The sequence below is a fragment of the Cnephaeus nilssonii genome (assembly GCF_951640355.1).
Source record: "Cnephaeus nilssonii genome assembly, chromosome: 7".
NCBI lineage: Eukaryota > Metazoa > Chordata > Mammalia > Chiroptera > Vespertilionidae > Cnephaeus > Cnephaeus nilssonii.
In genome coordinates this window covers 56,745,023-56,758,419 of record NC_137078.1, presented here as the reverse complement: position 1 = coordinate 56,758,419, position 13,397 = coordinate 56,745,023, and the positions used below count along the sequence as shown (strand labels likewise).

The 13,397-nt window shown below is 43.8% G+C and overlaps 1 protein-coding gene across 2 annotated transcripts in view; it reads left to right on the top strand.

Moving 5' to 3' along the window:
- PDE4B (phosphodiesterase 4B) overlaps positions 1–13,397 on the top strand; it is a gene marked incomplete at its 5' end in the record, with an annotated part of 436,891 nt that overhangs the window by 323,905 nt on the left and 99,589 nt on the right. For both annotated transcript variants that reach the window (XM_079777598.1, XM_079777599.1), the window contains one exon: positions 856–905. In XM_079777598.1, the coding sequence (XP_079633724.1) occupies positions 856–905 (50 nt within the window). The remainder of the gene's footprint in view (positions 1–855; positions 906–13,397) is intronic.

The window sequence follows — 13,397 nt, the reverse complement described above, 5'->3', positions numbered from 1 at the left end:
TGCAAACACTCAAGCCCACCCCCAGCCAACTGAATCAGAAACCTGGAGGTAGACCCAGCAATGTCTCAATAAACCTCCAGGGGATCCGAGGCACTCTACATTTTAAAAGCCATTGCTCTGTACTATTTCTGGGAGGATCTCCGGCAATGCATTGGGAGAGTCTGGCAGTTCCGCAAAACATGAGAAGGATGGTGAAAGCAGCAAAATCGGGGGTCATGGGAGTATAAAGAAGAAACAGAAAATCAAGAAAGAAAAGGAGAAGCAGGCCCAGTGTGTGTGGGGGCATGAGTAGGTTTGCTTGTTTCATTTGACTCGACATCAGCAGGTTTGTTATGCTGTAGAATAATGCCCAGTTTCTCCATGAAAAGACCACTCCATAAATTAAGCCACCTGAATTACCATTCCTAGTAGCTGTGTGACCTGGGGTGCAAACCTGGAAGCCTGGACTGATTGATCTCTATGGGCTCCTCTGGCTAGAACTTTCTACAGCACTGCCCTGAAGGAGCTGGGATTCACTCTTACATTTGGTACCATTCCTGAGCAAGGATATCCTCTTCTAAGGGCCTCCTGAAACAGGGAAACCTAAAACAGAGGAGCCGGTGAGGGACCTGGAGTAAAGGACTTCCTTCCTGGAGTGTTGCCCATCCAGGAGGCTGCGCAGAGGGAAATTCCAGGCCATCTGGATGTGAGAGAATTGCAGTCATTTACGCATGTTACAGGAGCCTGCCTTCCGGAGAAAGCATTATGTCACTTGATAGCTCATTGTGACCTGGAAAACTCCCCAGAGATCATGGGGAGGCAGGGAGAGGATATTCAAACAAAGACTCAGGTTTTCTTTTCTCTCTGTCTCCACAGGAGGTCCCCAGCTGCTAGCCAGCCTCCTGTCTCCAGAGTCAACCTGCAAGGTAAGCCATGTCATGGCCTATCTCCGTGTTTCACAACTTACTGCAGAACCTTTTCGGGCAATAATAGCATTTGTTTGCATACCACGGCCCTCAAAAGTAAGGCTCTTGCTGACTTTTTTGAAAAGCATACTGGAGCTTGACTTCATTCCATGTGAAACTAAGTGAAAAGCAGCATTCAATGGTTTTCCCATCATATGTATTCCAAGACTTCCAGAATGTGGTGGAAAAGTAGTAACGCTGCTTCCCAGAAGAAGAGCAGTATTGATAGGGCAACTGGACCTCAGCTTGCTGACCCCAGTGAACTCCAGGAGAGCTGACCTCACAGGCCCTGAGGTGCCCTCATGTTGGGCTCTACAATCTATGCTAGTGGTTTCCTCTTAGCATCAACCATAGATCCCCTTTGGATATGCATTCCTTCCAGGTGTGAAACCAAAGGCTCTTTCTAGGTCATAAATCATTTCTTTTGGAGGTCATCCAGTGTTCTTTCTCAAAGGTGTTGTTTTAAAGAAACCTAACCTCTCATCTTTCAATGCTGCGCCAAGTTTCATGTAGAGTTGAGAGCTGTGTGTGGAGAGGAAGGGCCATCTTGAAGGAACAGCGTGGAGATATACTGAATTTAAATTCTTTTTGAGGTAAGACATAACCAGTTAGGTGACATTTTTTAAAGTGCAAAATGCAGTTTTGCCCCTCGACCTGACCCCAGTAGCATAGCAGTCGTCTTGAGTAAAACCACAGGAGAAGCAAGTGAGATGAGCTCATAGTGAGATCACCTAACGCCCTGCTGCCTCGTACACCTCTGTGTCCCAGCAGCGCTGTTCCCTTCGCTTCATACACAGGCTCTTCCCTCCTCGGATGTTGTGTTCTCTTGCTGGTATCATGGCCACAAGGAGAATGGAAATAACACTAGCGCCCAACTTTTAAAAGAAGGGAACAAAGGCAATAGGTTCTGTTGGTGTGCTGGCTTCTGAAATAGTTATGGTATATGCTTTAAAGATATTTTTATGAGAAAAAGATCGAGAACAAGAATAAAAGTGAAAAAGGAAGAGATTAGGTAACGTTTACCTCTAGAGCGCCATGGCATGAAGTAGAGAGAAGAACTAGTACTGTATCCTTGGACTTCAAAAACCTGGGGTGCGGATGGACTGTCTCTTTAGAAGTTTATAAAAAGAAACTAGATAGAGTGTTTTAACATAATACTGGTGTTACATACTTGGAGATCAAAGGGGGTGGTTTTGAAACGATCATTTCGTCATTCTGGCCTACCAGTGAGACTCCTTTGCTCACATTTCTGTTAGCCAATTTACGGAGGGGCACCCTGACTTTGAGTCAGTTTGAACATTTAAACTGTGTTTTCTTCCTTTTGTGATAAACACTGACAAACATGAGGAGAAATGTGATATTTATTATCCTATAAAGTAGCTCATTAACCAGAGATGCTGTTGGAAAGATCATTTTGTGATTACTGGCACAGTAACTGCAGTTTGGCAACTAGAGTCTTTTGCTGGGTTCCCCTAAAACAATGGAGCAAAGAAATGACAATACCACTTAGGCAATTTGTTTTTGTCTGTCTTTGTGGCAAACTTCAAAAATCCTGGCTTTTCATTGGGAAGAGACTATAGTGATACCCAATTATTACATAATTATAGGTTTCAAAATCTTAACGCTTAAATGCGGTCAGAAAAGGAAGGAGGACACACACATCCTGTGTTTTGTTCTTATTATCAGCTTAAATGAGTCAGGCAGATTTTTCCTGTTATTTTAATATTTATCAGCATATGACAAAGAGGTGTGTTTAAATAGAAACTTTGAAGGGGAATGAAAAATAAGTGGCTTGGAGCAAACAGCCCTGAAATGTCGAGTGCTGCTTTAAAAGGTGGTTTTTCATCATCCTCAGATCAGGTGTTGATTTATCAGCACTGAATACTCATGTATTTGAATTGAGATTCAAGATAAAAGATACAAGAAACACACAATAATTTACACAGTTTAAGCAATAATCCACTTGGTTAGGAAAGCCTGAGGTAACTGTATTCTTGTATAAAGGGACAGAGAGACAGAGAGGGGAAAAAAGAGAAAAGGCAATTCTCTTTAAAAGGCATTTTTAAATGCATCTAAATGAAGGCAGTACAATTGATTTTAAAAACTAATTGTCAGAAGCCATGGTTAAATTGGTACATTTGCTCTTACAAATTAATCATTAACTAGGATGATTCTTGGGGGAAATTAAAGCAAATTTCTCCGTCTGCAGTACTTTTCTTTTTACTGTTTAACCAAAATTATTCTTTTTAGCTCTCGTGGTCCAACACAAATGTCCCTCCTTTGCTAAGACATCCTAATTTTTTTTTAGAAAATCGCTGTACTTGCTCCCTTTGTATGCTTTGGCAACAATTCCGTTCTAAGATTTTCTGTAGTTCATGGCTTCTATGTCTCAACCATTGGAGCTTTTGGAAGGCAGTGGCTGTCCCTTATTCAGTTCTGTATTATTCAATATGCTTTACCATGTTCACATAGTAGGAAGACAGTATATGTTGACTTGACCAGAAGAACTACATAATGTTTGGGTACTTTATCTTAAGAAAAATGCTGTAAGTTAAAACTTAATATGAGTCAATATCTTTATGTCTATGTCTATGAAAAACATTCAATTGTGCGTGTTTACTATTTAACGTCAGTTATTGCATTTAAGTTAAAAGAGATTTAAACACACTTTATAACTGTTAAATACATTAGTGTGGTCATATAGGTTTTAAGCAAAAATAGTTAAGTCTAAAAAACTGGCATTTTGCACTTTGTGTAGGGAAGCCAGAGGAAAGTAAGAAAGAATTTAAAACCCAGAAAGTAGAGCAAAGTGGAAATCCTACACCCTCAAGTTAAGGAGAAAGGTGCAGAAGCTGCCGGCTGTGAAGTTTTAATGAGCATCTCAATTTTTATCATATTTTGCCTTTTCACAAGTATGAATTCCAGGCTTTCTCTACATGATGCTTAACGGGAAAGGGGGAAAAATAGAACAGAAGAAAGAACATTCCAAAACGAGGCACAAGAACTGGGTTCTGTCATCTATATACACTCAAAGTGGATAATTGAATTGATTCTCAATATTTCAGGCTCCCAAACTACTTTCAACAGAAAAAAAAATCAAATAATTGAAGAAAATCAGTCAGTGTGTGTGAGAGTGTGTGTGTGTGTGTGTGTGTGTGTGTGTGTGTGTGTGTGTGATAGTTGCTCCACTTCGTGCAGCCATCCTGTCTAGCCCTTGCTTTCGCATTTCAGTAGTGATTATAGGTATGTCATGAAAGTGAGAATTTACCAAAACGGTAAATTATCAAGTGTTCATTCATTGCCTTTACAGAATGATTTTTTTTTTTTGCATGACATAGGATTAGAGAAGCATTCCTTTTAATGACTGGCTCTTCTGATTCACATAAATGTGACTTGATTTGTAATATGTGTCATATATACAACCTCACGGCAGCCAAATTGATGTGTAAAGAGGGATGTTCTATACTCATTTTCTTATTTCAAAATTTACCAATGAATATATGGAGCAAGAGCACCTCCCATGTAACAGATCAGCTGCTATGAAGAACAATAAGTCCATGGTCATTGCAAACCATGTCACAAAGATGACTAGAGAATTTCCCTGAGGACTTCAGATCAAACTACTGCAAACCCAAAGTCTCTACCAGCCTGTGTATCCTAAGCTGTGGTTGATGGTGGTTTTCAACTCCAGTCAATTAATGTATTTCAGGAAAAGCCTGTATATGGAGAAATAGAATAAGGTACTATAAGGCTTTCCAGCGAGTCTGAAATAGGTTGGCTTAAGTGAAAAACAGACTTAGTAATTTTTTTAGTGCTCATGGGAATCTATTTCTTCTTCTAAGTGTCCAGGCCATTCTGGGAAGGAAAGGACTCTTTACTGGTTGAGAAAACAGAAGAGGCTTTCTCCTAGGAAGCCCATTTCTCAATATGAGTTTCTTCCATATCTTTACTCTGATTGTGAATATTCCTCGGGAGTTCATAGGAGTGTGCCAGATGCAGGGTCTGTTAGCGGAGTGGACAAGGGGCTCAATGAGTTATCTGGGATTCTGAGAAATTCAGAAAGTCATGACATTGATTCAGTTCTCAGAGCTGCCGGGGCCGAGGAGGAGAGATGAACTGTGTGTGCACAAGGGAAGGGCTCTCTGAGAACCGCGGCCCTGGCCTGAGAGCTGAGCTGTGTCAGATGCCTGGAAATGAAGCCCGGCACGAGCAGGACATTTGCTTCGTTTGTGCATTAAGCAAGAACTGTCAGGCAGGATTGCAAAACTTATGGACAAATACAAATAAAATCAATCCTGTTACCAAAGGCTCTGGCCACTCATGATAAAGAGAAGAGAAGGGATTGGAGGGGATTGCAAAAAGGAATGAAAGAGAGAAAGAAAGAGAGGAAAAAATATCTAGAAATATTAGATTATTTTTTCTTCCGTGTTCTGAATGTCCTGTGGCCTGAATTATTTGTATAATTGCTTTAATTACTCACCTTGAGTGTTTAGGCAGCTTTCGTGCATAATAAACAATAAGGCAAATGCACTAGAAGAGCCCCAGTCATTCTGAGAATAATTCCCAAATGGTTGTTTTGTAAGAATTGCTTTTGTCTAAAATAACCTTCTTGTGAATGTTTACCCTAAAGCATCAACAGTGAGCTATTTATATTGATTTGCAATTATTGCGTATATGTCTAAAATTAAGCATGGGTAGTTGCAAAAACATTGACAAATCAACTAAAATACAAATAGTTAAAATGTTACCCTGGAACAAACATTGCCAAAAATAAAGCCCTGCTCATTAATGGCTATTTCGCCAGTTCAAAATTAATTTCTAAGTTTAGTATGAATGTTTCTTCGTCTTAAACAAAACCAGAGACCTGCAGCAGCTAATCTCTCACTTGCTACCTAAAGAGTGGAGTTCATTCCGTGTTGACTCCACTTCGGGTTTTTGTACTGCTAAGAAACCCGTCCACCCCCCTGCCCTGAAAGTTGGAATCATGCATGTTAGTAAGTATTTCAGTTATGCTATTGACGTCAATGGAGTCATTAAATAGATTGCTGGCTCTCCCAGAGGCAAATCACTGCCAGGGACCTAGATACAGACACTTTTTTTTTTTTTTCTTACAAAGACAACCATCAGGTTTTGCTAAAGCAGTAAGCCAGAGAAAGGGAAAAGTTTATACTGTAGCTGACCTATCTCCAAACAGTTTCTTTCTTTCTTTTGCATTTTAGTTCCGGCCTTTCTTTCTCTTTGGCTACAGTAGGCTCAGGCAGATGCCCAGATATAGTTGCCTCGATGTTTTATGTCCAGAAGGGTGACACTCCAACTTTTAAAAATGCTCCTTACCTTTAGCTCTACACAGCCCATCTCAATGTTTACTTGGTGACATAAATTGTCTAGGCAAATCACTATTGTCTGCCAGTAAGGCGTGTTTGATATATAGTTCCTTGAATAAACAGTTTCTTCCAAACACACACACACGCACACACATACCCCACAAACACGCAGTTTTGCCCGTTCTGTCGCCTCTGTGTGGCTTATAGCTATAGCCCCTCATCTATGAATCAACCTTTATGCAGCTTGTACTGTGCTGCGGCACCAGGGCTCTGAAGCAAAGGGTGGAGGAGGAGGCTGGGAAGAAAGATTCACTTCTCTCAGCTGCCTCATCTGCAGAGCTCGGGCAGGAGGCTGCCCACGTGCCTGTGTCCTCCCAAACCCGCGCTGTGCCAGCCTCAAGCCTGGTCATGCAGCTCCCAGGCGTGTCAGAGGGAGTCTTGGGGAAACAGCTGCCTCTTTCTGGATGTTCCTGTCAGCTCTATTTACCTGGGCAGCCCCAGGAGTTAGAGCCGGAAATCCTCCGCACACCTGGACTCTTCTGCCTCCCAGGCTCAGAGCTAGGAAGCCACCTTAAATAGACAGCTTTCTTCAAATCTGGTTATCAGAATCCGCCATACGGGCTTTAGCATGCATCTCTATTTCCAACCCCTATTTCTTTACTCCCTGCACTTCTACACTTCCTTATCAGTCAGAATATATAAACACTCCAGGTACCCGGCCCCTTTGGGAAGCCCACATCCAGCCCCTCTTCACTACTGCTCCTTATCCCATATTCCTGGCTTTGGCTAGTGGCTTCATCATCCCCCCTTTTATTTCTCTCTTCACTTCCCACAGCCAGTTCTTGTAGTGATGATTTATTTCGTTTCTTAGTTGGCTACCCTTTGCCTTCAGGATAAGATCCTTACTTCCTATCAGATATGCAAGTCCTCCAGAATTTTGCTCCTAATTCCTTCTTTGTCCTCATCTCACACTTGATCCCTGTCCCCATGCACAGCTGATGGCTGAGGTGCACTGAACATCCTGTCCCTCTGATGTGCCAGGCTCGTCTTGCTGTCCTGCCGTTGTGCATGCTGTTCCTTCTGCCTGGGCTGCTCTTTCCCAAAAATGCCGTTCAGATATTCAACTCAGGGGTTTTTTTTACACTGTCACTGTGAACAAGTTCTTTATATTCACTGACTAGAGGCCCGGTGCACAAAATTCGTGCACGGGCGGGGGGGATGTCCCTCAGCCCAGTCTGCACCCTCTCCAATCTGGGACCCCTTGAGGGATGTCCGACCTCCCGTTTAAACGGGCAGTCGGCCATCCCTCTCACAATCCAGGACTGCTGGCTCCCAACTGCTTGCCTGCCTCTGCCTGATTAACCCTAACCGCTTCTGCCTGCCAGCCTGATCACCCACTAACCACTCCCCTGCCAGCCTGATCAATGCCTAACTGCTCCCCGCTGGCCCGATTGCCCCCAACTGCCCTCCCCTACAGGCCTGGTCCCCCCAACTGCCCTCCCATGTTGTCCTGGTCCCCTCCAACTGCCCTCTCCTTCAGGCCTGGTCCCCCCCAACTGCCCTCCCCTGCTGGCCTGGTCCCCCCAACTGCCCTCCCGTGCTGGCCTGGTCCCCCCCAACTGCCCTCCCCTGCTGGCCTGGTCCCCCCCAACTGCCCTCCCCTGCTGGCCTGGTCCCCCCAACTGCCCTCCCATGTTGTCCTGGTCCCCTCCAACTGTCCTCCCCTGCTGGCCTGGTCCACCCCAACTGCCCTCCCCTGCTGGCCTGGTCCCCCCCCCAACTGCCCTCCCCTGCTGGCCTGGTCTCCCCCAACTGCCCTCCTCTGCCGGCCCAGTCACCCCTAACTGCCCTCCCTGCTTGCCTGATCACCCCCAACTGCCCTCCCCTGCAGGCCTGGTCCCCCAAACTGCCCTCCCCTGAAAGCCTGGGTCCCCCCCCCAACTGCCCTCCCCTGCTGGCCTGGTCACTCCTAACTTCCCTCCCCTGCAGGCCATCTAGTGGCGGCCATCTTGTGTCCACATGGGGGCAGCCATCTTTGACCACATGGGGACGGCCATCTTGTGTCTCGGAGTGAGGTCAATTTGCATATTACTCTTTTATTAGATAGGCTTCTTGGATTCTGGAGTCAGATTTAACTAAATAGATAGTGTCAATCTAGGGCCTGATGTATAGTATCTGCTTAGAAAATACTAGTTCCTTTAACAATTTTCATCTGGAAAGTGTATTTTTTTTATATCTTAAGACTCAGCGTGTTTGTCATCTTCAGGGTGTGTTCCCTGCAACACATCCAAAATTACTCTCGATTATTATCTTAATTCTTATCTTAATCATTGCACTTGTCACATTATGCTGTATTTACTTGTTTAATTTTATTTCTTTCTACAGTAAGAGTGTCGCAAGTTCTAGGGACACTCTTACTGTAGAAAGAAATAAAATTTTAACCCTCTTTTTAAAATTTGTTTCCAACTTATAGCATATGACCTGGAACACAGTCAATACCCAATAAGTGTTTATTAAATGAACAAATACAAATGAGCACATGCCTATGTCTGAAACATAAATGATTGGAAAGGAATGGAGGCTTATGTTAGACTCTTTTTAAGGCTTGTCTAAATAACTTCTAGTGCTTCAGCACGTGCACAGTACTGACATCCCTGGCTAATCTTGACTACATGTGACTTTTCTTCACTTGAAATGAACTCTTTATTATCTACTAGAGGTCCAGTGCACAAAATTCATGCATGGGTAGGGTCCCTAGGCCTGGCCGGCAATCAGGGCCAATCAGGTTCCCCGCCTCCTCCTTCCCTCACCACCCATGCACCACCACCAAATGGTCCCCCCCCACCTCCTCCTTCCCTCGCTTCCTCAGCCCCCCACCACTGCCGCTGGTCGCCCACCATGTTCCACACTGCCCTCTGGTGGTCAGCACACATCATAGCGAGCAATCGAACTCCCAGTCTCCCAGTCAAACTCCCGAGGGGACACTTTGCATATTAGCCTTTTATATATATACTAGAGGCCCGTTGCACAAAGATTCGTGCAAAAATAGGCTTCCTTCCCCTGGCTTCACTCCCTGCCACCTGGGAGCCTGCAAGTCTTCGCTCCCTGCTGGAGCACCGCTCCTGTAGCTCCCTCTGCCCCCTGCCTTCCCCCTCATAGCAGGCATCCCACCCAGCCACTCTGCGCCTGCATATGCAAATTAAACCGCCATCTTTGTTGGGTTAATTTGCATACTCACTCCTGATTGGCTGTGGGCATAGTGAAGGTACGGTCAATTTACATGTTTGTCTATTATTAGGTAAGATTACCGTCAGGAAGAAGTGGCAGTGTTAAAAAAAATGGGGGGCGGGGGGAGACAACAAGAGACTAAATGTGACTAGCTTATCACACTATCTGATGCTTGTTAGTGTCTACCACTGTGCCTGGCACAAAGTAGGTACTCAATTAGCATTGAGTTGAATTGGATTGGGTTGGGAATCCTGAGTCAATCCTTTAGACAAGTTACTTCTCTGAGACTCATTTTTCTTATCTGAAAAGTGGGCATTTTAGTATTCTATCTCATAAGATTACTGTGAGGACTAAATGAGAAAAGCTATGTTTACAGTGGTTAAGAGTGAAGACCCTGGAGCCAGACTCCCTCTTTCAAATACCAGCTCCACCACTATGTAACTTTAGGACAAATTTCTTAACCTCTCCATGTCCCAACTACATCATCTCAAAAACTGGGATGGAAACTGTACATATCTTCTATGTTGGTTGTAAGGATTAACTATACAAACATATATACTAGTAAAGCACCTAGAATAGCTCCTGGCACTTAGAAAATGTAAATATTAGTATTTATACAACATGCATCCCATAGCACCCAGAACATAGCAGGTGGTCAATGTGTGATATCTTAGAGCCCAGGCCTGCTGGTATCATCAGGGAAGTGAAACAAAGCCCAGTGAGGTCTGGCTAAAAGGTTCTGATCTATTTCCCTTCCATAGTTATACAAACTAGAAGGCAATCTTTCTTTCACTTTTAAAATTCTTTTTTCATGAAACCGTAAGAATCTGCTTATATGTAAATAGACTTGGAGCTGAAGGTAGCATTCTCCAGGACATACAGGAAAATCTAAGGGAGCTAGAGGGAGAATGGAGCTGATACCAAGGGTAAGAGTGCAAATAAGAATGCCCCATTCGGATTCTGATAAACTAGCTCTTGGTTAACTGAGAGTTTTCTTTTGCAAAAGCCTGAGAGGACTTCACTTTATAAGATATAATAATTACAGCTTTACCACTCACTGAAGTTGTACTTCAATACAATATATAGGGCTTGGCACACACCTGCACAGCCACAGGTTTTTCAGCCCATGGAGCTCAGCAGAGAGGAGCAGCAAGAGCTGGCACAGAGCTTCTCTTTAGAGAGAAGGCAAAACCTACTCTCAGCAGAGTCGGCCTCGGGGGGGTCTCTGATTCTTTGGGGAAATACTCTGATGCCCTCTCTCAATTACTTCTGGGAAGGGAAGCCACGCTCATCCCCACCTATCTACTTATGTCCTCTTTATTGTGAGGGAGGGAGATGGAAAAGTCAGGGTTGACCTGGAGAAGAATGTATATGGACGTTGGGAGATGAAGGAGGAAGGAAGAGGACCATCTAAGTTCCCTTTTCTGCCTCCTGTGTCCCCGCGACCGCATGAACGTGGGGGCAGGGTGAATGCTCCTCGCTTGCTTCTGGTCAACCCCGGCCAGGATTTTATGGAGTTGCCTCCAGAGCTGTTCTCGGAAGCCAGGGGCATTTCAGGGAACAGCCTTCCACCGTAGAGAAGAGAAACAATGCAGGGACTGTCCCTTGGACTAGAGAACAGGCAACAGAACTCACCGGATCTTTTTCTTAGTTTATTGTCTTGACTTACTCCAAGTTTGTTGACAATGACCAAAAAAAGTAACCCCTCTGAGTTTTGTGTACTTTTCCAGCTCCCTCTTTGGCTGTGTGCATGGATTGAGCTGAGGCCTCCTTGATTCTCCGAACTGTGGAGCTTGTCAGATCATACAGTCTTTGCCCCTGCCCCCTCAGTTGTACTTTGGGCTTCACATTTCCAGGGTCTAGACTGGCTAGTACTGCTGGTCTAGTAAACTGGTGCTTTCCAGAGCCCTCCATGCCTGCCCCTGATTGCAGGAGGGGAAAGGAGCTGGCAGTTCAACTCCTAGCACTCTGCTAGGCCTTCTGGGTACATTATCTCACTTCATTCTCTCAACTACACTGTTTTGCAGCTATTATCATCCCTGTTTTGCAGAGTTAGAAAAGGAGGCTCCGGGAATATATGGGGCTTACTCAAGACCACACAGTTAGTAAGTGATAACGTCAGAACTGAAACCTAGATCTATGTTTCTTGAAAACTCATGCTTTTTCCTCTAGTCTAGACCACACTGCCCCTGCCTCCACTCTCTTATAAACCTCAGCTGTTATAACTGACGGAAAAGGAGGTGGTGAGCATTTCACAACATGAGCACAAACAAGGGCACTGAGTTTTCTACAGCCTAAATAATTACTAGATAATAGAGAATTTCCTTCCATTCCTCTCTCAGCTATCCATTTTATTGTAATTAGTAAGAAAATGTACAAGTCTTGACAGAAATATGTCTCATCCATGTCCATTAAGGACTGATTCATTTATTTGATAAACACTTATTAAGTGCCAACTATGTATGAGCCACTGTGTTAGACACTGGGGACACAATGATGAAGAGAATGAATTCAGACCCTGGCCTTGAGGAACTTACAACCCAGGAAATATTAAATGAATACATACATGACTTCACCTTTGATCATGGTAATGAAGAAAAATACAATATTGCCTCACCTTTTCACCTGTAAAAATTGGACTAATATTGGTACTTACCATTAGGATTGTTGTAATATTTAAAACTAGAGGTGCACAAATTCATGCATGGGTGAGGTCCACGGGAGGTTGGCTGTGGGACTGCACTGACCATCAGGGGGAAGCTTCTGCATTGAGCATTTGCCCCCTGGTGGTCAGTGCACATCAGAGTGGCCGGTCGTTTGGTTGACCGGTTGTAATGGTAACTTAGGCTTTTATATATATAGGTAAGTTATTATATGTAAAGCATTTAGAACCCTGCCTACCATCTAGTATTATTTAATGTTTACTCCAATTATTATTATAATTAATTATTATTGGGATTAATGTAGCTTAGGGGTCAGGGAAGATTTTGGTAAATGATCTTGAACTTGAGACCTAAACACTGAATAGGGGTTGGGTAGGTAGAGACAGTAACTAACTCTCACCCATAAGGTACTGCAGCCAGAGACCTGCATTGATAAGAGTGACAGTGAGGAGCAAGGCCATAGGAATTGAGAAGCCAGACTGAGCAGAGCATTTTTAGGCCATAGTAGAACACATAGCTTTTAGCCTAAATTTTGGGGGAGGAAGGGCATTAAAAGATTTTGAGGAGATCGATATGATCTGATTTAAATTTTAAATACAGCACTACTCCAGGGGCCACAAATCTGGATTACTGGCACCTCTCTGTGCTCCCCGGCGCCTGTGCTTTTTCCATCATGGCCCTCAGCATCCGCCCCTTCCGTCTGTCCACCTTCACAGTGAAGGAATCAAGCTCTGGAGCCAGACTGTCTGAGTGTAATTCTGGCTCTATTCCTCTCTCTGGATTGTACACAAGTAATTCAACATATCTGGGCCTTGATTTCCTCATATGGACAATGGGGTAATAATAGAACCTTTGGCATAGAATTGTATGAAAGCTAAATTAGTTAATGTATGTAACGTGTTTAGAACAATGGCCAGCACACATAAAGCACTAAATAAATCTTAATCATTTGTTTTTAATGTATTGTAGCTGCCTGTTTCCACCATTATATTGTTTGCTTGGTGCCTGGCATACAAATTATATTTTGAAGAAAGAATGAATAACAAAAGAGAGGTGGTGGTAGTGCAATGAAATGCACATAAAAGGAGAGAAAGATTACTGTCCTATTCATGGGAAAATGGACTTCCGTGTGTCAGGGGTAGATTCTGATAAGGAGGACTTTGCTTCTGGGGACAGAAATGGAATGACTTCGCAGCTGCCCTGCTGCTCAGCTTTGGGGAACTTGAAACAACAATTTG